Source organism: Mustelus asterias, unplaced genomic scaffold (assembly GCF_964213995.1).
Source record: "Mustelus asterias unplaced genomic scaffold, sMusAst1.hap1.1 HAP1_SCAFFOLD_1197, whole genome shotgun sequence".
NCBI classification, from domain to species: domain Eukaryota; kingdom Metazoa; phylum Chordata; class Chondrichthyes; order Carcharhiniformes; family Triakidae; genus Mustelus; species Mustelus asterias.
In genome coordinates this window covers 1-20565 of record NW_027591142.1, presented here as the reverse complement: position 1 = coordinate 20565, position 20565 = coordinate 1, and the positions used below count along the sequence as shown (strand labels likewise).

The 20565-nt window shown below is 43.8% G+C and overlaps 2 protein-coding genes and 1 non-coding gene across 6 annotated transcripts in view; 1 reads left to right on the top strand and 2 right to left on the bottom strand.

Moving 5' to 3' along the window:
- The window catches only part of LOC144488005 (tRNA (adenine(58)-N(1))-methyltransferase, mitochondrial-like), a 43167-nt gene extending 30434 nt beyond the window's left edge, over positions 1-12733 (top strand). The window contains exons 7-9 of one of the 4 annotated variants that reach the window (XR_013496504.1): positions 8486-8541; positions 11770-11859; positions 12562-12733. Coding sequence is in view for 2 of the 4 variants with exons in the window: in XM_078206023.1 (XP_078062149.1) it covers positions 12562-12638 (77 nt within the window). In the remaining 2 variants the exon portion in view is untranslated. The remainder of the gene's footprint in view (positions 1-8485; positions 8542-11769; positions 11860-12561) is intronic. The other 3 variants (XR_013496505.1, XM_078206024.1, XM_078206023.1) reach the window with 3 other exon arrangements.
- Positions 12713-20411, bottom strand: LOC144488007 (speedy protein A-like). The gene is made up of 4 exons (XM_078206025.1): positions 20173-20411; positions 19751-19864; positions 16671-16956; positions 12713-14104 (listed from the first exon to the last, which is right to left on the bottom strand). Exons 2-4 carry the CDS (start codon positions 19820-19822, stop codon positions 14016-14018), a joined length of 447 nt encoding a protein of 148 aa, XP_078062151.1. The 5' UTR covers positions 19823-19864; positions 20173-20411; the 3' UTR covers positions 12713-14015.
- Positions 20277-20410, bottom strand: LOC144488009 (small nucleolar RNA SNORA31). Its single transcript, XR_013496506.1, has one exon. It is a non-coding gene; the product is annotated as a small nucleolar RNA SNORA31 (small nucleolar RNA).
- Positions 20412-20565: the final 154 nt, after the last annotated feature.

Genomic DNA, 20565 nt, shown 5'->3' with positions numbered 1-20565 from the left:
TGGGGAGGCTTGTTAATAATATTTAAATGCATAAAAATGTATTTAATAAGGTTTCCACTCTGTCACTGGCGAGGGGCAGGGAAAATCGCCAGTGCGAATCTCGTTTCCCACTCTCGCAGGATTTGGTGCTGCGTCACCATTTATGCTCGTGGCAGAGATGGGCTCAAAATTCGACCCTTAGATACTGCAGTACCCATCTCACTGTTCTTTACCTCTCTCTTAACATTGCTGTGGTCTCCTGGCCATCCAAGTACCATAAAAATCTCTCCAAGATATATATCTCCACCGTGTTACTCCCTCAGACTGCTGCCAGTGATTTGTCACCCTCGGTGAGTTTGTCCACTATGACAACCTATCATGCTCTCAGCCTCTCTTAGGAGTTCACCGCACTTCTATACTCTCTTAATCTCTCCCTGCATAGAAACTCCCTGACTCATATTCATGACTACTCCCTCGACCTTACAATCTCACTTGGCCCTAATACGCCTATCATGTTAATCACGGATAAAGTGATATCATTTTCTTATATCACTCTCCACCCACATCCCTCTGCTCTACCCCTCCACCCTTACAACTGCCACCAATCCTATCTTTCAACCCTGCAGAAAAGCTCTCTCCTAATTCACAGTTACCTTTTCAAGATCTGAATTGTCGAGCCTTTGGCCTGATATTCACAATTCTGCAGCTGCTGATCTCTTCACACACAACCTCATGATGCCCCATTAAAACCACTGGCCTTTCTCAACCCTGGTTGTACCCCCGGGGTAAAGCACTCCTCTCTTGTATTTCAAGACTCAAATTAATATGACAGATCACAGGCTGGTCTACATAGAAATCATAGAAACCCTACAGTGCAGAAGGAGGCCATTTGGCCCATCGAGTCTGCACCGACCACAATCCCACCCAGGCCTTACCCCCACATATGTACCCGCTAACCCTCTAACCTACACATCCCAGGACTCTAAGGGGCAATTTTTAACCTGGCCAATCAACCTAACCCGCACATCTTTGGACTGTGGGAGGAAACCGGAGCACCCGGAGGAAACCCACGCAGACACGAGGAGAATGTGCAAACTCCACACAGACAGTGACCCGAGCCGGGAATCGAACCCGGGACCCTGGAGCTGTGAAGCAGCAGTGCTAACCACTGTGCTACCGTGCCGCCCTTAGATACTGCAGTAGATAAAGCACTCTCGGGTCCTGCTTCTCATTTGCCAAGAATGCTCACTATTCCAGGACTGGACTGGAAAGCAAAGCTAACCTCTGATTTATTTTCTCTACCACAAGCCGTCTCCTTAAACACCTCACCTCCAACAATGTAGAGGAGCTCGTGGATTTATTTGTCATTAAAATTAAGATAATCTGATCAGCTGCCTTTGCCAGCTCGCCACACCATCAAGTCTATCTTCAAGGTCCTCCCCCACCATAGAACTTAACTCAAGTCTTTCTCTCCTATCTCCCCTCATGCTCTCCAAGCTCATCTTCTGTTGGAATCACCTTTGGCTCCCTCGACCCCAGTCCCACTAACTGCTGACCACCCCGCATCCCTTCCATGTTAATTGTTATTGCGAATGGTTCCCCCTCCTCAAATACTGTCCTACCCTCCTTCAGATCTGCCATCGTCACTCCTCTGCTCATAAAACCTTAGGCCCAGTCTCCAAAAGCCCCTCAACAGAAAATCTTTCCTCTCAAGCTTTTCAGTGATGCTGTTGCCTCCCAAAGCCAGACCCATCTTTCTTGGAACTCCATCTTTGTATTCCTCAACACAGCATTCTGTCTCGGTAACAGAACCCAAATGGCACTATTCAACGTCACAAATGATAGTTTCCGACTTTCACACTGATTTCCTATCCCTCCTCTTCCTTTTTGAGCTGTTTGTAACCTTTGGTAGAGTTGACTCCACCATCCTTTTCCAATGATTCTCCATCCTTCCCCAATATGTCTCTCCCTGCTTCCCCCCACAAACCCTACTAACTTACATCCCTGGAAAAAATACTCTCCAAATTCGCTTATAGTTGCACTTTCAAAATGTGAATTGTCCAGCCTTGGGCCCTCGGGTTTGACTGCAGTTACTTGGCTTCTTATTTATTCTATTTCAGTCAGAGAATCAGCTGCAATTGTTTCTTTTCCTCTTTCTGTCCCGTTGCCTCTGGTATCCCCCAAAGCTCTATTCTCGGCCTCTTCCTATTTCTCATTCACATGCTGCCCCATTGCAACATCGTTCACAAACACAATACCAGTGTCCAAATGTACAGTGACGACACCCAGTTCTACCTCATGACCAGCTCCCTTCACCATCTCAAAACTGTCAAACTGTACATGTGACGTACATTACTGCATGAGCAGAAATCAAATATAATTGAATATCAGGAAGACTAGAACCACAGACTCTTGTTAACTGACTACTGAATCTGTTCCTCTTCCTGGTAATTGTCTGAGGCTGATTCAGTCTGTATGCAACATTGTTGTCATAATTGATCCGAGTTGAGCTTCTGACCACACATCCATGCCATCATTAAGGCACCCCGGGTGGCACAGTGGTTAGCACTGCTGCCTCAGAGCACCAGGGACCCAGGTTCAATTCCGGCCTCAGGTGACTGTCTGTGCGGAGTTTGCACGTTCTCCCTGTGTCTGCGTGCGTTTCCTCCAGGTGCTCCGGTTTCCTCCCAAACTCCAAAGATGTGTGGGTTAGGCGAATTGGCCATGCTAAATTGACCCTTAGCTCCTACTCCCGGCTTACAAGCAAAAACTGAAGCGGGAGAATCTACCAAAGAAAGTTGTGCAATGTTGGTCTGAGGAATCAGATGATCTCCGACAGGACTGCTTAGAGTCAGCAGACTGGTCAGTATTTAAAAACTCCGCGACCAGTCTGAATGAGTACGCCACTACAGTAACTGACTTCATTAGTAAGTATGTAGAAGACTCTGTGCCAAAGGAGCAAATCTGCGTGTTTCCCAACCAGAAATCATGGATGAACAGGGATGTCCACTGCCTGCTGAATTCCAGGTCTGAGGCGTTCAAGTCAGGCTGACCTATATAAGAAAGCCAGACACGATCTAAGGAAATCCATCAAAGATGCCAAAAGACAGTACCGGACCAAGCTAGAATCCCACGCTAGCCACGTTTTGAGCAAGAGGTCAGCGAGAGCATGCCCTTCATTCCGGATGTCTCGGCCGAACCCATATCCGAGGTCATCATTGCCGACATCAGAGTAGCCTTCTCAAAAGTCAACCCATGGAAAGCGACTGGTACCCGGACGAGCACGCAGATCCTGTGCGGACCAGCTGGTGGAGATATTCACAGACATCTTCAATTCTCTTTACACCAATCTGAGGTCCCCACCTGCTTCAAAAAGACGACCATCAACCTGGTACCACAGAAAAGCCAGGCAGCGCGCCTTAATGACTATTGTCCGGTGGCTCTCACATCTATCATTATGAAGTGCTTCGAAAGGCTCGTTGCAGCACAAATCAATTCCAGCCTCCCGGACTACCTGGAAACATTACAGTTCGCCTACCGCCACAACAGGTCCACAGCAGATGGCATCTCTCTGGCCCTGCACTCAACCCTGGAACAGCTCAATAACAAGGACACCTGTTCATAGACTATAGCTCAGCCTTTAACACCATTATTCCTACAAGACTCATCTTCAAGCTTTGTGGTCTGGGGCTGAGCTTCTCCCTCTACAACTTGATCTTAGACTTCCTAACCCACAGACCGCAGTCAGTAAGAATGGGCAACAACACCACCTCCACGATCATCCTCAACACTGGTGCTCCGCAAGGCTGTGTCCTCAGCCCCTTACTATACTCCTTATACTAGGCCAAATTCCCCTCCAACTCGATTTTCAAGTGTGCTGATGACACCACCGTTGTGGGTTGATCTCAGACAATAATGAGACAAAGTAGAGGAAAGAGAGAGAATCTGGTGAACTGCTCTCCCTCAATGTTAACAAAACGAAGCAGTCATCGACTTCAGGAAGCGTAGTGAACATGCCCCTGTCTACAGAAATGGTTGAGAGCTTCAGGTTTTTGGGTGTCCAAATCAGCAACCTGTCCTGGTCCCCCCTTGCTGACACTATAGTTAAGAAAGCCAACCAATGCCTCTACTTTCTCAGGAGAGTAAGGAAATTTGGCATGTCTGCTACAATCTCACCAACTTTTACAGATGTACCATAGAAAGCATTCTTTCTGGTTGTATCACAGCTTGATATGGCTTCTGCCCTGCCCAAGACCGCAAGGAACTACAAAAGGTCATGAATGTAGCCCAATCCGTCACGCAAACCAGCCTCCCATCTATTGATTCTGTCTGCAGTTCCCGCTGCCTTGGCAAAGCAGCCAGCATAATTAAGGACGCCACGCACCCTGGACATTCTCTCTTGCACCTTCTTCTGTCGGGAAAAAGATACAAAAGTCTGAGGTCACATACCAACTGACTCAAGAACAGCTTCTTCCCTGCTGCCATCAGACTTTTGAATGGACCTACCTTGCATTCAGTTGATCTTTCTCTACACCCTATCTATGAATGTAACACTACATTCTGCACTCTCTCCTTTCCTATGTGTGGTATGTTTTGTCTGTTTAGCGTGCAAGAAACAATATTTTTCACTCTATACTAATACATGTGACAATAATAAATCACATCAGATGGATTAGCAGGATAAATACAGGGAGTTACATAGGGCCTGGGTGGGATTGTTATCGGTACAGGCTCGATGGGCCGCATGGCCTCCTTCTGCACTGTAGGGATTCTATGAACTACATTTGCTATATTTCTATCCACTCCAACTTGTTTTTGCTATTCTTCATTATCCAAATTCTTCATTGCAGTTTTCTGTGCCCGTAACAGCGACATTAAAAAAAGATGATATTCCTCTATTGTTCTTTTGAGGTTCTTTGGACACTCCTTTCATCAGAAAAGGATGTGAGGCATGAGCACTACTTGTATAGATCAGAAATCTGCTTGGGGTTGTTGTAGGGAAATATCCCTTACCAGTGCAGAATAGAAGTTGAGTCGCAAATCAAGGTTCAAAGCGTGTCTTTATTGTACAATTTACTAGGATTCTAGGGAGACCCCCGTAGCCAGCTCAGAAACAGTGGCTTGGCCACGTTGATCTCAATTAAATCACATCAGCTCTGGATCTTTATAGGGATCCAAAATTCGCGCGGGAACATTTGATTATGCCTTTTTTTACACAATGTATAAAGTGGTCTGTCAGTTTCAAAAGTCCCTAGGAAGTTTCATGGATTAGCATTTGTATGGTGTGTGTTCGTGTTAATGGGATTACTTGGTCCTGCCCCGGTGTCTAAATGCGTTTCCCATTACCATCTCTATGTGTCCTCTTATTTAAATTGATCCTATTGTTCCGTGTCTGTGTTTCCTGCTTGTGAGATTGAGTGTTAATGTCATCCTGTCCTGTTGGGTGTCTGGGGTATTTCATTCTTAACCTTTTATCCTTATCTCTTAGTTTATCAGATTTTTATGTCTGCCTTGGCCAGTTTAAAATGCAGCTGCGCTGTTGCTAGGCAGATTAGGGATCTTCCGTAGTTTCTGAAATTCGTGAGTCTCTCAGCTGTGCAGGGGGGGACCCGATCGAATATCCATCCGGGGGTGCCCCTCTGCATTGTTGGCCCGTTATGAGTGGTGCCAATTAGTCCAATATGTAAATATGTTTGATGATACAAATATGGTTTTCTGGAAAATTTCCTCCTTCAGTCCCTCCTCTCGTCCAGGGGGTCCCATTCATGGCTGACCCCCCATGGACGACCTTCAGAGGAACAGTGATTTGTACAGCTGTTGTCCTTGCCGTTGTTCCTCTTCTACTGTGTCGTTGTTAAGTTCTTGCATCTGGATACTGGCAGTGGGTAGCATTCTTGATGTAATATTTGCACATATCACTTTAATACAGGTTAGGCCAAGGCAGAGTGTGAACAGGATGGCTACTACTAGGATTAATCCCTTCATAATATATGCTCCCCAAACTGTGTTAAACAGCCATCCTAACCACCCATCAGTCCCTGTTAACCCCTGTTTAAAGTTATCCAATTGCTTTTGTATCCCGGACATGGCTGCTGTTATGTTTAGTGTCTCGTCGTGTACGTATGTGATGCATTTTTCCTTGATGATGGTGCATACCCCCCCTTGTCTGGCTAGCTGATAGTCCACCGCATATCTCGTTTGTTGTGTGTATAGTCTGAGTTCTGCGAGTTCTTGGTCAATTGCGCCTAATGCTTGTAGGGTGTTGTTTCCTAAAATGGTCAGTCCACATATGAAGAAGTTCCTATTACTGGCACTGATCACCCCTGCGGCGCCTCCCAGGGATAGTGTCCCCAGAAATCCATATCCTAAAGAAGACCCTAGTGTGACAGGGGCCTGCCAGTCGGAGCAAAATTCTGCGCTGATGGCCCTGGTCACTATGCGTTTCTGGACATGCCCTTCACTTGGGCATGGAACCGTGAGAGGTCTGATTGTCCCTACGGAAAAGAACCTTGGAGGCCTGTCTGTGGCCGTCGTATATACATTTTTAAATAAAAACACGTACCCGTCTTTAACCCGATAACATGCATTACCCCGGGGTCGTTTGACCGCATGGCCCCATCTTGTGGAACCTTCCCTCCCCCTTGACTGTCCACTTGATTGTACCTCTTGGCGAGAATCAAATGGATATGTCCCCGAGGCTGAGCTTACGTGGGTGCTGTTGCACTTGCCACACATAAGCTGCCTACCCGCGGTGACTGCAATGCATTTTTGTTGCTTGCAGTCACAAGTGAAGTGTCCTTCCCGGACCCGGCACTCCTGGAGAGCACAATGTGCCTCAGCGCACGAATCATTTTTAGGGACAAAGGCATGCACGCACCCCCATCCCTCTCCCTTAAAACATTGTGGGTAGTTCCCATGTGTCTCCTCCGGTTGGGGTCCCGTCCCCCTTAGAATTCCCGGCTCAGTGAGCTCTACACACCTTCCTTGTATCCCTTGCTTAAAGTACCCAATATGTTCTTTGCAGGGTGCCCCCGATGTGTCAATAGTGAATAACTCTTGTGGGAGCCACCCTGGTGTTGCGATGAATAGGGAGTTTACTGATCGCGCTGAGGGGTAACAAGCGGTCCTATTCCCATAGATCTGGATGTGTGTTTTCAGGAATAGGTTTCCTTCCATGATTGGTGGTTCTGCTCCCCTAACCCCCATATGTTGGAGTGTATTTACAATGGTCAGGGTTATTATCAGATATGTCCCTGTTCCCATATCGCTCTTTTTTTTTTCAACAGTATTTTACAATTACAGTATATACAGAAAATAAACAGGCAATCAAATTAAAAGTAGTTGGTTCCGATGTCTTGATCGTAGATCTGGTCCTGGTTCCTGTGGAAGTTGAATGAGCAAAACGGTATTTTTTAGTTCATTTGTCCTCATATAGTTTTAATTGGGTCCAGTGTTTCCAGACCCCCTGTCCCCTTATATCTATACAGGCACAGGTATCTCCGCTAATAATGACCTCGTAAGGTCCGTGCCATCTTGGGGCAAATCCTGGTTTTGCAGGAAGCACTTTTGTTAATACCCGGCTCCCGGCTTTTGGGACTTCTGGTAATATTTCTGAGTCCCCCTCTGCGTCGACCTGTGCCTGATTAGAAATTACGGACCGGCGCATCCCCTTCAATTGGGTGCTAAGGTCTCGGATGTATTGTCGGATCCTATCTTTTATCGGACCCACATCTGTCCAGCCTGTAATAATGTTTTCGGGTAAGTGCATTGCTCGCCCGGTCATCAGCTCGTATGGAGTCAAGCCGGTAGTTCGATTTGTGGTCGCCCTAAGCCTCATCAGAACTGCAGGTAGGACTTCTGTCCAATTTCTACCTGAGGATTGCATTGCTTTTGCCATTGTTATTTTTAGAGTCCGATTCATCCTCTCCACCATCCCGGAACTTTGTGGGTGATAGGGGATGTGAAATTTTTGTTTTATTCCTAATAGTTGGCAAATGTTTTTCATAACCTTTCCTGTGAAATGTGTTCCCTGGTCCGAATCAACTTGAATTGGCATCCCCCATCCATAGCAAGCTTAGTGTGAATTAAATAACACTTTGTACTGGCCTTTTTTGGCTGCAATTGGACATCCATTCATTTGTATGTAATCTTATCAAAAGACATCGCTTTCCCCATTAAAATCACATGCCATACAGCTCCGATCTTTATATGAGTACTCTTACACTATCTCTAATTTGATCATTTGTTTGCGTGCAAGCGCTACACCACAGTACTTCACAAAATAATTATGTCTTTATCAATGCCCAATATAGTATATGAATATATCATACAAAGTTGGTTAAGGCTTTTCAGGATTTGATGTTATTCTTGTGTCTATATGGCAGTGCTATACTGTATAATAAAAATAATCAAGCGGCAGTTGTATCATACCACTTTACACATCGTACCCGTGATATCCAAACCCTTTTAATTTAAGCCGTTTCTTTTTTTTTAAACTGAGCTCCAGATCGAAACCCCCGCACTCTAGGAAAAGTAACAGGCGCCGAATCAAAATCAAAGCAGGTACAATACATACCAGTTATTTGATTAGGAACATTTTGGTTTCTTAACTGGCTAGGTTTTAAGCTTTGCAGTGCTTTTATATTTGGCAAACCTTGAACCTTGATGGCTCATGAAATTCCGACGGCAGAACATAATTTTAACTAGTTCAGAATACTAAACTATCTGACGTTCGCAAATCGCGATATTCTGCGATTAATACTGTATTTCACTGACTTGATACACTTTAAACTAATTCATAGACCTCAGTCTTTTGTTCCTGCTTTTCTACCTTTCCACAAAATAACTTATTTTCTTCTCTTAACTCCTCAACTAACTCTTATAATTTCTACTTCAAGACAAAGGAAAGAGCACATGCTTCCTTCCAAGGTTTAAATCCTTTCTTAACATTAAAACAAACAACAACAAAGCATTCACGCAACCACTTTGTTTAAACACACACACACACACATGGAAGCTTCCAAAAGTCATTCCACAGTACATCCTTTTTCATTCAAACTTATCATTTCAGACTGGGATGAGTGTAAAACATTCAAAGAGAATACAGAACATTGATTAAGACAATCGCTCTTATTCTTCTTTCTTCCAAACTGTAATTAACTCAAAGCAGAAGTAAATTCAAGAAATCCTATCACTTTAATCTTTAACAGTTTTAACACTCTCCCAGCCCCCTGAGGCTAAACCAAGGTGCAATGTACTGCACCCACTGCCTGTAGCAAACATTCCACAGGAACAAAGAGCTCCCTGCTCTCAATCTAATTACAACAACAACCACCTACATTCGACAAGCTACCAGATCTCACAAACACACTGAAATACAAAAACTAAGATCTCTCCTATCCATCTGCTGCCTTTCCCCTGGCGTAAAAGGCTTATAGGTTGCCTTTGGTTGTGCTAACGTCCCTCCTCTCGTGACTGGCGCTAGATTATAATTTTCTACGTTTTCTTCTGATGCTGGAGTGGCTGTATGTTTCTGCACTGACTCGTATGGGCGCCGAGGGTCCGTTTCCTCTGATCTCTGCGTTATCTCCGCAGTGTGTCTTCTGTGTTCTAATTCCCTCACTCTCTCCTGTAATACTTTAATTTGTTCTGTCTCTTTGTGTCTCTCCTCCATTGAGGCATTTACTTCCTCAATTAGTCCAGCTAACTGGGTCACTAATATTACTCCCATTACTTTTGTTTTGTCCCGTTTAACTCCGTCTACCCACTTTCTTTGATCTTCTAAAGTTTGTGATGCGTTCCACCCGTTCCGTTTCATCTTTGCAACAATCGCTTCTCTGGCTAACAGATACTTCAAAATGAGAGCTACTGCAGTTTCTCCCTTAACAACGTGGTCTGCCATTTTTCTGTCTAGCAGTCCTGCAACCCCCGTATGCTGGCTGCTACAGTAAAAGTGCCTCAACTCTCTCCCTTATCTCCTGTCACTGATACTGCCCCAGCACCGTCTGTATTGCTGTAGGGCCTCGTAGTGAGGTTCCAGTGGGTCTCTTTCCCCTGGGCTCCCCCAACTATTCCTGACACCTCACGCTTGGACTATTTTGTGTTGTCTTATTGGGATGTGTGCTGGTTGTTTAGTGGGTTTGTCCGCCCCTGTTCCCAGCCCCTCTAAGTACAACGCCTCCCGCTCGGCCACCACCCCCACTAGCAGGGTTGATCCGTTACCCCAAAACCGGGTATCCTGCTATGGGCTGTGGTGTTCCCTACAGACGAACAAGGTTATCAAACTCCGCCCGGGTCCCTAATGGATCCTCCGTCGTCGTGTCTCTTGGTCAGGATGGATCGGGTCCCCTTTTCCTCAACACTTACACACATGTATTCTGTTATCAAAGCCCCTGTTATAGTTAGTAACTGTATCGACTCTGAGGTTGTTCGTCCCTTCAGAGTCAGTGTTGTTACCCGATTTACACTGTCCGTGCCTTGCACCCTGAGTGCCTGTGCCTCTTAGCGCCCACTTCAAAACCCAACCTTAGCGTGGGAGATTTCTCCTCTTAACGTCCAGTTTAGGGTAGGGCACCTTGAGTCAAGCACTCCCTTGTCCTATTGCCTTGGCACAGACAGCGGTTTCATTTACAATCCTGGGTTAGTTACACCAATTAGTTCTGCATGCGGTATTTATCTTTATATTAGTCTTAATTCCTGTTATCACATAGCCCAAAACCTGCTATCTTTACCTCTGGTCCTTTACTCCTATTAAAGTTAAAAGTTACTTACCTTTTTCCACGCGGTCGTTCTGACCTGTACCTCTTTAGTGCGGACTTCTGTTTCAATTTAAAAACTTAGGCAAGATTATACAGTTCTACAAGACAACAATACTTAAAACAGACAAACCCTAACCCTTAAAGGTACCTCACTTTGAACGGAGACCTGCACTCGCCTTTGCCTGCTCTGGATTTGTATCAGATTCGTTTAAATTTGATCCCGACTTTCAAACTGTGGCCATCAGTCAGAAGTCAGATATCAAATCCTGCCGTGACTACGCCATTTTGTTGTAGGGAAATATCCCTTACCAGTGCAGAATAGAAGTTGAGTCGCAAATCAAGGTTCAAAGCGTGTCTTTATTGTACAATTTACTAGGATTCTAGGGAGACCCCCGTAGCCAGCTCAGAAACAGTGGCTTGGCCACGTTGATCTCAATTAAATCACATCAGCTCTGGATCTTTATAGGGATCCAAAATTCGCGCGGGAACATTTGATTATGCCTTTTTTTACACAATGTATAAAGTGGTCTGTCAGTTTCAAAAGTCCCTAGGAAGTTTCATGGATTAGCATTTGTATGGTGTGTGTTCGTGTTAATGGGATTACTTGGTCCTGCCCCGGTGTCTAAATGCGTTTCCCATTACCATCTCTATGTGTCCTCTTATTTAAATTGATCCTATTGTTCCGTGTCTGTGTTTCCTGCTTGTGAGATTGAGTGTTAATGTCATCCTGTCCTGTTGGGTGTCTGGGGTATTTCATTCTTAACCTTTTATCCTTATCTCTTAGTTTATCAGATTTTTATGTCTGCCTTGGCCAGTTTAAAATGCAGCTGCGCTGTTGCTAGGCAGATTAGGGATCTTCCGTAGTTTCTGAAATTCGTGAGTCTCTCAGCTGTGCAGGGGGGGGACCCGATCGAATATCCATCCGGGGGTGCCCCTCTGCATTGTTGGCCCGTTATGAGTGGTGCCAATTAGTCCAATATGTAAATATGTTTGATGATACAAATATGGTTTTCTGGAAAATTTCCTCCTTCAGGGTATTTCCTTCTCTTGCTGTAACGGTGATGGAACTTGAAGGGAACCCCCATTTATACACAAAACAGGATTTCAACTGAAGTTGCCAAAGGTGGGGAAAATCTCAAGAGGAAAGTTCTGGCCCTGGCCTTTAGCAAATGTTTATATAAAGTGGGTTAAACTTTCCAAGACAGTCCCCTGCTAAGTAGTAGATTGGTAATTACAGTGCAAAATGAGAAGGTGTTTTGCAGAATGGGGCACAATTTACTAGCTTTGTTTGGCTAATAGCACCCTGCTGCTGGAATGCTAGGTTTCTTGGGGTAGGGTAGGTGAAAGAGGCCTTCAACATTTAGAACACAGGGGCATCACGGAAGTCCACCAGCAGAAGGCACAGTGGTTAGCACTGCTGTCTCACTGCGCCAGGGACCCGGGTTCGATTCCTGGCTTGGGTCACTGTCTGTGCGGAGTCTGCATGTTCTCCTCATGTCTGCGTGGGTTTCCTCCGGTTGTTCCAGTTTCCTCCCACAGTCTGAAAGACATGCTGGTTAGGTGCATTGGCCATGCTAAATTCTCCCTCCGTGTACCCGAACAGGCGCCGGAGTGTGGTGACTAGGGGATTTTGACAGTAACTTCATTGCCGTGTTAATGCAAACCGACTTGTGACACAAATAAATAAACTTTAAGGCTGCAATGGGTCTGAAACACTTTACTGAATGATTGGCCAGGGCACAGATTTTGTGCAAATAGAAGTTATTCTAACTGTCGCAAGTGATTCTCATCAAACTCACTGTTCTGTCTTTATTTTCCCCACCAGCTTTCCTTGTCAAATTAAGAAAATTTAGACCTGCCCCTTTATATTCTACTCGACACAACAGTGGAAAAAATACCTAGGAGCTGTGGAATCGTGAAGATTGAATGTGTTGTTAAGTTCTAAGCTGTACTCAGTCACCATGATAAACAAAATAAAAAGTGTATTTTCTTATTTATTCATGCAGCTTATATCGTGATACTTTTACATTTTTAAGTATTTACAGTGTGGCAGGATAAAAGATAACAAAAACAATATCAAAGAATCATTTGAACATAAAAAGGCGAGCAAAATAGTTTCATGTTAATAAAGAACTACATGTTTCTCAGTTAACAGGTAGCAAAGGACTTTGAAATAGCAACCATACAACATAAAAGAGATTTAAAAAGCTATTAGAAGCACCAAGGCCAAAATCCAGCCTTCCAGTTTCAATCTATTGGTCACTATATGTTACCAGAATTTTGACCACTCGTTTACAATGGTAGTGACTGTATGGTCATGAAAATTCCTGATGTAAGTTTTAACAACCTATTTAATATTTTTGTGGGGTTCAAGGTCGAGTCTTCATTTATACCAGTGCCACTTGTTAGTCCCCTTATTTTTTCTTGATGTTCTGACAGGAAGGTCAATATCAGTGCTGTCGGATATGTGGACTCAGTGAAAAATGGTCTTCAGTTGATTACTGACCATGTGTATATGCCTTCTATAACTGCATGTACAAGGTACTGAAATTTACAGCAACTAATATCAACTATTTGTCACAAATTCAGTATGTTTTCCAGTTCCACAAACTGAAATGACAACAAAGTGGGCAAGAATTTTTTTTAAAAAAGTCACTAACTTGAATATTTCTGAGCAGTCCAAAGAGCAGCTGGGTGAATTTAAGGCAATAATTACACCTGGATTTGGACAACAAATATAAAGTGACTGACCTTCACTTTCATGGATAATGTTCTAGAATCATAGAAACCCGACAGTGCAGAAGGCGGCCATTCGGCCCATCGAGTCTGCACCGACCACAATCCCAGGCCCTACCCCCACATATTTACCCGCGAATCCCTTTAACCTACGCATCTCAGGACTCTAAGGGGCAATTTTTAACCTGGCCAATCAACCTAACCCGCACAACTGTGGGAGGAAACCGGAGCACCTGGAGGAAACCCACGCAGACACGAGGAGAATGTGCAAACTCCACACTGACAGTGACCCAAGCCGGGAATCGAACCCAGGTCCCTGGAGCTGTGAAGCAGCGGTGCTAACCACTGTGCTACCGTGCCGCCCCTTGTCACCTGAGCCCCTTTTAATTAACAGAGAATTGTCAGTTATCCTCTGTTTGACATTTCCATCACACTTCCAGGAGAAGGGACTTGATTATTATTTTATCAAATGTAGGATGTTGTTCTCTCTTGTTTGCGATGCATTTCTGGTGACATGAATCCAGTTATTTTTGCAAGGTATCCTCACTCCTCATTTCCAGTAAACCAGTCCATGGATCTGTCCTTTACAGCAAGGTTGTATTTTCTTTCCCCGGTTTGTTCAGATTGATCGTCTAAAAGAAAATCGAATGATAGAGGGGAAAATTTGAAAATGTATCTGGTCAGTGGTCATATAAAAGAGTGAAGCGCGACATCACAAACAAACTTAAGAATTGTTATGAACAGGATAGCTGGACTAAGCAGAGATCATCACCAAAATAGTATTATCGAGTTATATTTGCATAGAACAAGGCCATTTAGCTCGTTGAGTCTGTGCTGATTCTCTGTAGAGTAATCCACTCGGTCCTATTCCCTCTATCCCTGTAAACCTGCAAGTTTATTTCCCTCAAGTGCCTATCCAATTTCCTTTTGATATCATTGATGATCTCTGCTTCAAACATCCTCCTAGCTAGTGAGTTCCGGGATGTCTTTTGTTGTGTAAAAGAAAAAGTCCTTTCTCAAATCCCTCAGTATCGCATTAAAGGGTGGAATTTTTCCCAGAATTGCACAGAATGCTGGAGCAGGAAATAAAAGTTGTGTGGAACTTGCTGGTTTCACATCTACCATTTCTAGCCTGATCAGACAGCACTCGGTGTAATTCACAGTGCTGGTGATGATCGCACACCCAGCAAGAGTAGGGGCTAAACTCAATGGCAAACAACCTCAACGCTGAGTTAAAGGCACCTCCCCCACGAACATCGGGCCTCCAGCAATCATGGGGAACATGAATAGAGGCACCCCCCTCGCACCCAAACCCCTGAAAGATCAGGTCCCCTACATCATCCAAGCACTGAGACTCCCCATATTCCCCACCGCCAATGTAGGCACAAACCCCTCAACTGCATAAGGGAAACCTCCCCAATGGGATGACAGAGTGCCAACTTGGTACTCCCACTTAGACGGCATTGCCAAAAATCCACCTCCAGGTTTCGATCTCCTTTTCCCTGGATTTCCTAGTACGCTCATGTTTCACCTTTGAAGAATATTTTCAGCTCTTTGGGCCATGCCAAGCTGAACACTACTACTCTAAAAGGGTATTTTGTCTTTACGGTCCACAGCAGAGTTGCTGCCCTTTCAGATCTCCTGGGCTTCTCCTGAGCCCACTTTGCTTCAGGTCTGCTCCCTGCAGCTCACTCTTTAACTTGAAGCCTTTTTTCTCTGCTCCTGTTGTTTATGTTAACTCAATTGGATCTGTCTCTGATCCTTGCTTTTGCCTGGGACTTTCTTCTGGGACCTCTTCCTGTCCCACTCTTTGGTTTGGGACCTTCTCCTGTTTCTCCCCAACTCCCCCATGCCCTGCTCCCTGGGACACATTCTTTTCAATGGTGCTCTGGTTCAGGTCACTTGATGTGTAGTTTTGCACCATTTCACTTTTCTTCTCATTCTACTCATGTGTGCAGGACCGATTCCTGGCAAAATGACATAAGAATGGATGAACAGCACATGCGTGACCACTTCCTTTCGGCGCATGCGCAGGAGATCTGAGTTCCTAACCTAAAGATGGTGAAAGACACCAACTGTGCATGTGCGGCCATTCTCTGGCCGGTTCATGTGCAGAAGACCTGAAAACATTGTGCTAGTTCCTCCCTAATAAAACTTCTTAATGACAAGAAACCGTAAGTGCTCAGGACATTCTATCTAAACTTAGGTCAGAGGTATATGTACTGTCTCCAACATGCAACCAATCCTACACTGCAAACCAAATGTGTCAATTTACACTCTGTAGCTGATGCTCTTTTTCTTTAGTCTCAAACTTGTACCAATGCTTTCTTTTCTCCTTGTGCTTGTGCAGTTTCCCTGAAAAAAGTACTTTCTATGAAAACAATTTGTTCATTTCCTTCCTGGACAATCAAGACAATTCTAGCTCTTTGCTACTGTCTTTATCAGATTTTGAAGATATTTCCAATACTGCTGTTTGTTTCTACTTGTTTAATCTAAACTACCAAAGAAGTTTATTCAATTAGAATCACTTACAGCAAGTACCGAAGTCAATCCAAATAATACAGCAGCTATGAGCCAACTGTTGGAAGGTTCAGTTCAGCAACATCTCTATCTTAAAATTCTCATCTTTTCTTTGAAATTCCTTCATAGCATCACTCACATTTTGTAATTTCTTCCAGCTTTATAACCCTCCCTGGATATCTCCGCTCCTTCAATTCTGACCTCTTGAACATCCTCAATTTTAAAACAGAAAGCACTGGAAATACTCAGCAGGTCTGGCAACATCAGTGGAGAGAGAAACAGAGTTAACATTTCAAGTCAAATTTGACCGTTCTGCAGATCTGGATTTTAATTGCTCCACCACTGACACCTATTGCCAAGATCCGAAGCAGTGGAATTCCCTCCCCAACCCTCTTTGCCTCTCCTTTAAAGTGCTCTTCAAAACCTACCACTATGAGCAACCTCTCCCAATATCTCCTGTTGTGACTCGATGTTGAGTTAGTTCGAAAACACTCCTGTAAAGTGCATTAGGATATTTTACTATATTAAATGAACCATATAAATGCAAGTTGTTGTTGATGTACAGCTAGCACTGACGGAAGTGTTACAGGCTCCTGCTCTCTTATGTCGAAAGTTCTATGATTCTATCCCTCATTTTGATGAGTACATGAAAAAATTCCCAGGATATATGATTCTTACCTGCTGTGGAATAGTAAGTATTATGTTCCATGTCATCTGAATTCTGTTCTGGATCATCCCGATACAAGTCATTCTTAGTTATTATCAGACTTTCACAAGATGAGGAAGACGACAGATGCATGCTGAGGAAGCCTTCTTTCTGGCCACACAGTGAACAATGAACTGGTGTGTCACAAGGACCCCGAGGTATTTTGACTTCATTTCGTGTGTACCTTCTGATGGCACCACTGTGATGCAGTGGCCTTCCCCGTTGCCAGATATAATGAGATGGAGCAATTGCCATAACCTATCAAAAGAAAATTGTTTTACATGCAGCTTTACAGAAACGATTGTAGTTCAGAAATCAGTGAGCTACAACGTACAGATCTAAAATTTCCTCCATTTTTTGTGTGCAATAACATAATAGATTTGTTCCTAATTGAAGTACCGAGTGAGGTGAAGGAGTGAAGACTGTTGGTAAAAGCAGATTACTCATTTTTGCTGAACTCTTCCTCATTCTCCATATGAAATCATTATTTATAAACACCATAATCCCAAAATCATCAAGGGACACTGTCATTTTAAGAACTTCTTGTACGCCTCTCTATCATCACAATGTATATTGCCTTATTGCAATTGGATCCATAGGCCCTTCAAATAAAAGGCAGCAACTGCACCTCATTAGCAACACAGCTGAAATACAACAAAAGAAATAAGAGTTGTTTAGGCCATTTAGATCCTTTTGAGGTAAGAAACCAAAATTGCACACTTTACTCCAGATCCTTGTTTCCTTTCAAATAATCATCTAATTCCTTCTTCAATTCCTCAGTTTAGTTTTCCTCCAGGCAGTGCATTGTAGATCTTAACCACTTGCTGTGTGAAAAAGGTTTTTGCTCACATCATTTTTCGTCTTTTGCCAATCTGTACCCTCTCGTTCCTGATCCTTTCATGAGTGAGAACAGTTTCCCCTGTCTACTCTGTCCAAGTGTCTCATTATTTTAAATACTGATACCACAATTCCTCTCAGTCTTTCCTCCAAGGAAAAGAGTTCCAATCTCTCCAATTTATCTTCATAATTGAAGTTTCTCATCCCTGGAACCATTCTCGTAAACTTCTTCTGAACTCTCTCCAATGCCATCTCATCCTTCCTAAAATGCAGCACCCAGAACTGTATGCAATACTCCAGCTGAGGTCTACAAGTGTCTGATACAAGTTCAGCATAACCTCCTTGCTTTCCTGGTGGGCATCGCAGGATCTGAGATGCTATATTGGGATAATATAGAGGTTACCCTATTTTGGATAAATCAGTAAATATAATATAGCCTCTTAATGAAGCTTAGAATATTGAATGCTTTATTATTTGCTCTCTCAATTTGTCCTGCCATCCTTTTGATGGCCCTCTGCTTGTTTCTAAAATATTCCCAATTGTCAGACTTGCTACTTTTTGCTGCAACATTTTAAGACGTACACTGAGCAGCTGAGGAAGAGAAAGGGAAGAGGCAGCCAAAAACAATTCCTTTCTGGCTGGATTGCCCATGATTAGCTCAGCTGACTGCCATCAGTGAACACAATGAAAATTCCCTCTTCACCAACAGTCCCACACCTTAGCTCTGTTACTGACCATGCACGTGCTCTTGGCTATAATGCCAAAATAAAAATCAACACCAAAGATTTCAATCCAACTATATCAAACTATCTAGTTTTTCATACAAAAGTCAACTAATTACCCTTGTGTGTTCTCTTAGTGTCTATCTTACATGTGGCTTTGTTTGTCTTCGTGCTCCTACACTCTGCTATCCAAACAGTTGCAGTGTGGCTGGTGGAAGACTACTGACTTTCAGTGGAGGAGACAACAGCTGACAACTCCGGGTGCTGTGAACTGTTCTGGCCCAGAAAGTCAAGCTTCAGACTGCACCATCTTGGCATCGTGGTAGCAATTTAGGTTGGACGGTTGTAACGCAGCAGCAAGGATTCTGGTAGAGTGGATATGGTGGGAGGACAGATGCTGACAGAGCACAGCAGATTGATCTCCAACGAGTCACTTCCAATTCCCTTAGGATGGCTCTTCCCTAGCAAGCTGTTCGAGGACAGATATCAGAGGACATGCAAGCAGTCTGAGCTTCCATGGTAACAGGCAGAGTTTGCATGATGTCAGCTTTCACTGCAGCACCCAGACATTGGGTAGCTTCTTCTTGTACTGTAATGGAAGCTGAAACATCTGCTATCAGATTGTGGTTGAATTCACAAGTGTATTGGAGTTGGCCACCGTTTCCACCCAGGAAAGAAGGGTCTCCAAGCTCTGCACAAATCCCAGAGCAAAGTTTTTGTTGGATTCCTCCATGCTCCTTGACAGTGATTACAGCCTTTCTGGTAGGCCTGCCAATGCACCAAGTATTTCATGTGTATACTCATCAGTTTTGTTTCTGAACACCACCCCATCAAAGTCCTCACCTGATTCCTTTGCAGCAGAACTCCAGTACAAATTGCTCTGCAGAAAGCTGGCACCTGTGCTACCCTTTCTCTGTGTGTTGGCTGCAGTCCACTCATGTCCGCTATCACAGATGCTGATTTCACCTCTAAGATATCCTCTACAGTATATGCAGTGTCAGCAGCTGAGCTGATGGTCGAGAAGTGTGAGATCCACTAAAGGTATTTCTCATTAATAGTCTACTGCCATTTAAGTAAATACGGCAGCTTGTATTCCCATACCATTTCTCTGACCCAGATAAATGGATCAACAACCATTATCTGAAGGACAGAAAACATTCATACGAATGATTCTGAATACATTTAGCTTGCCGATGGGGCAGTGTGTTGCACCAATAGGACAGCAATATAGATCCTACCAGTGCCATTTACCAGAGAGATCCCCAAATACAACTGTGGGGCACTAAATGAAATATCTGAATCATAAGCCTGCACCTCAGAAGTGAAGTGGTGTTTGATGATACAAGTAAAACAGTGAGGGAAATGTAAGTTAGGTGGATTTTCACAGTCACAGGCAGTTGTAAAATATGCATACCATCTTTGGAATTCTCCTCCAATTCCCTGCATAACTTGCACTCAGTAACTGCCCACAGCACCAGACATCCACTCCTTACCTGTGCAACTAGAAGAAAGAGCTTGCCATGCAGCCGCGAAAGCTTTTGGAGCGTTTTCACCCTGCTCTCCATCAGCTGGTACAAGGCCCCGAGCTGTGGTACAAGATTAGGCAACTGCAGAGAGTAAAATCAACCACTTCAGTGCAAGCTAAAGTTACAAAACTGTGTGAAATTCTAATCATAAATACAGTACTTCAATACATGAATGGTAAATCCTGTAGATTAGCAAACTAAACTTGGAAGTAATGCCACAATTTCTACAGTGCCACCCACCCAAGATTCTCAAAAGCAGATTCTAAATAGTTAAACTGTATAAACCCAATTTTTTTTTAAGAGATGGTTTATCATTGCTCCAAGCATCACTCCTTTAGAATCAGAAAAGTTAAAGCCCCACTGAACATCGATACCCAACACGTACATACCTATGATAGCCAAGAGGTTTCAAATGGAGCCCATACTTTCTGTGGATATGGTTACACACTTAAAAGATACAACCCAATAACACCATAAAGATGTACATTTTCATGTATGTTTTCCTCTATTCAATCCAAACTGCCACTAGAAGAGCAGACAGAAAGCGCGAAGAAATTGATCTTGCATCTTAATAATAAGGAACCAGAAAGCCACTGGAATGTGCTTCAGGTCTGTCAACAGATGCAACCTTATTTGTTCCTTCATACCTGACCAGCAACAGGCTATAAACCAAAAACGGTTTCCTGAATTTAGCTTTTGAAGATCCCAGAGACATCAAAGCTAACATTCAACATGTCTTTCGTTATACTGCTGAGGCTCAGTAAACCAATGTTACTTACTGT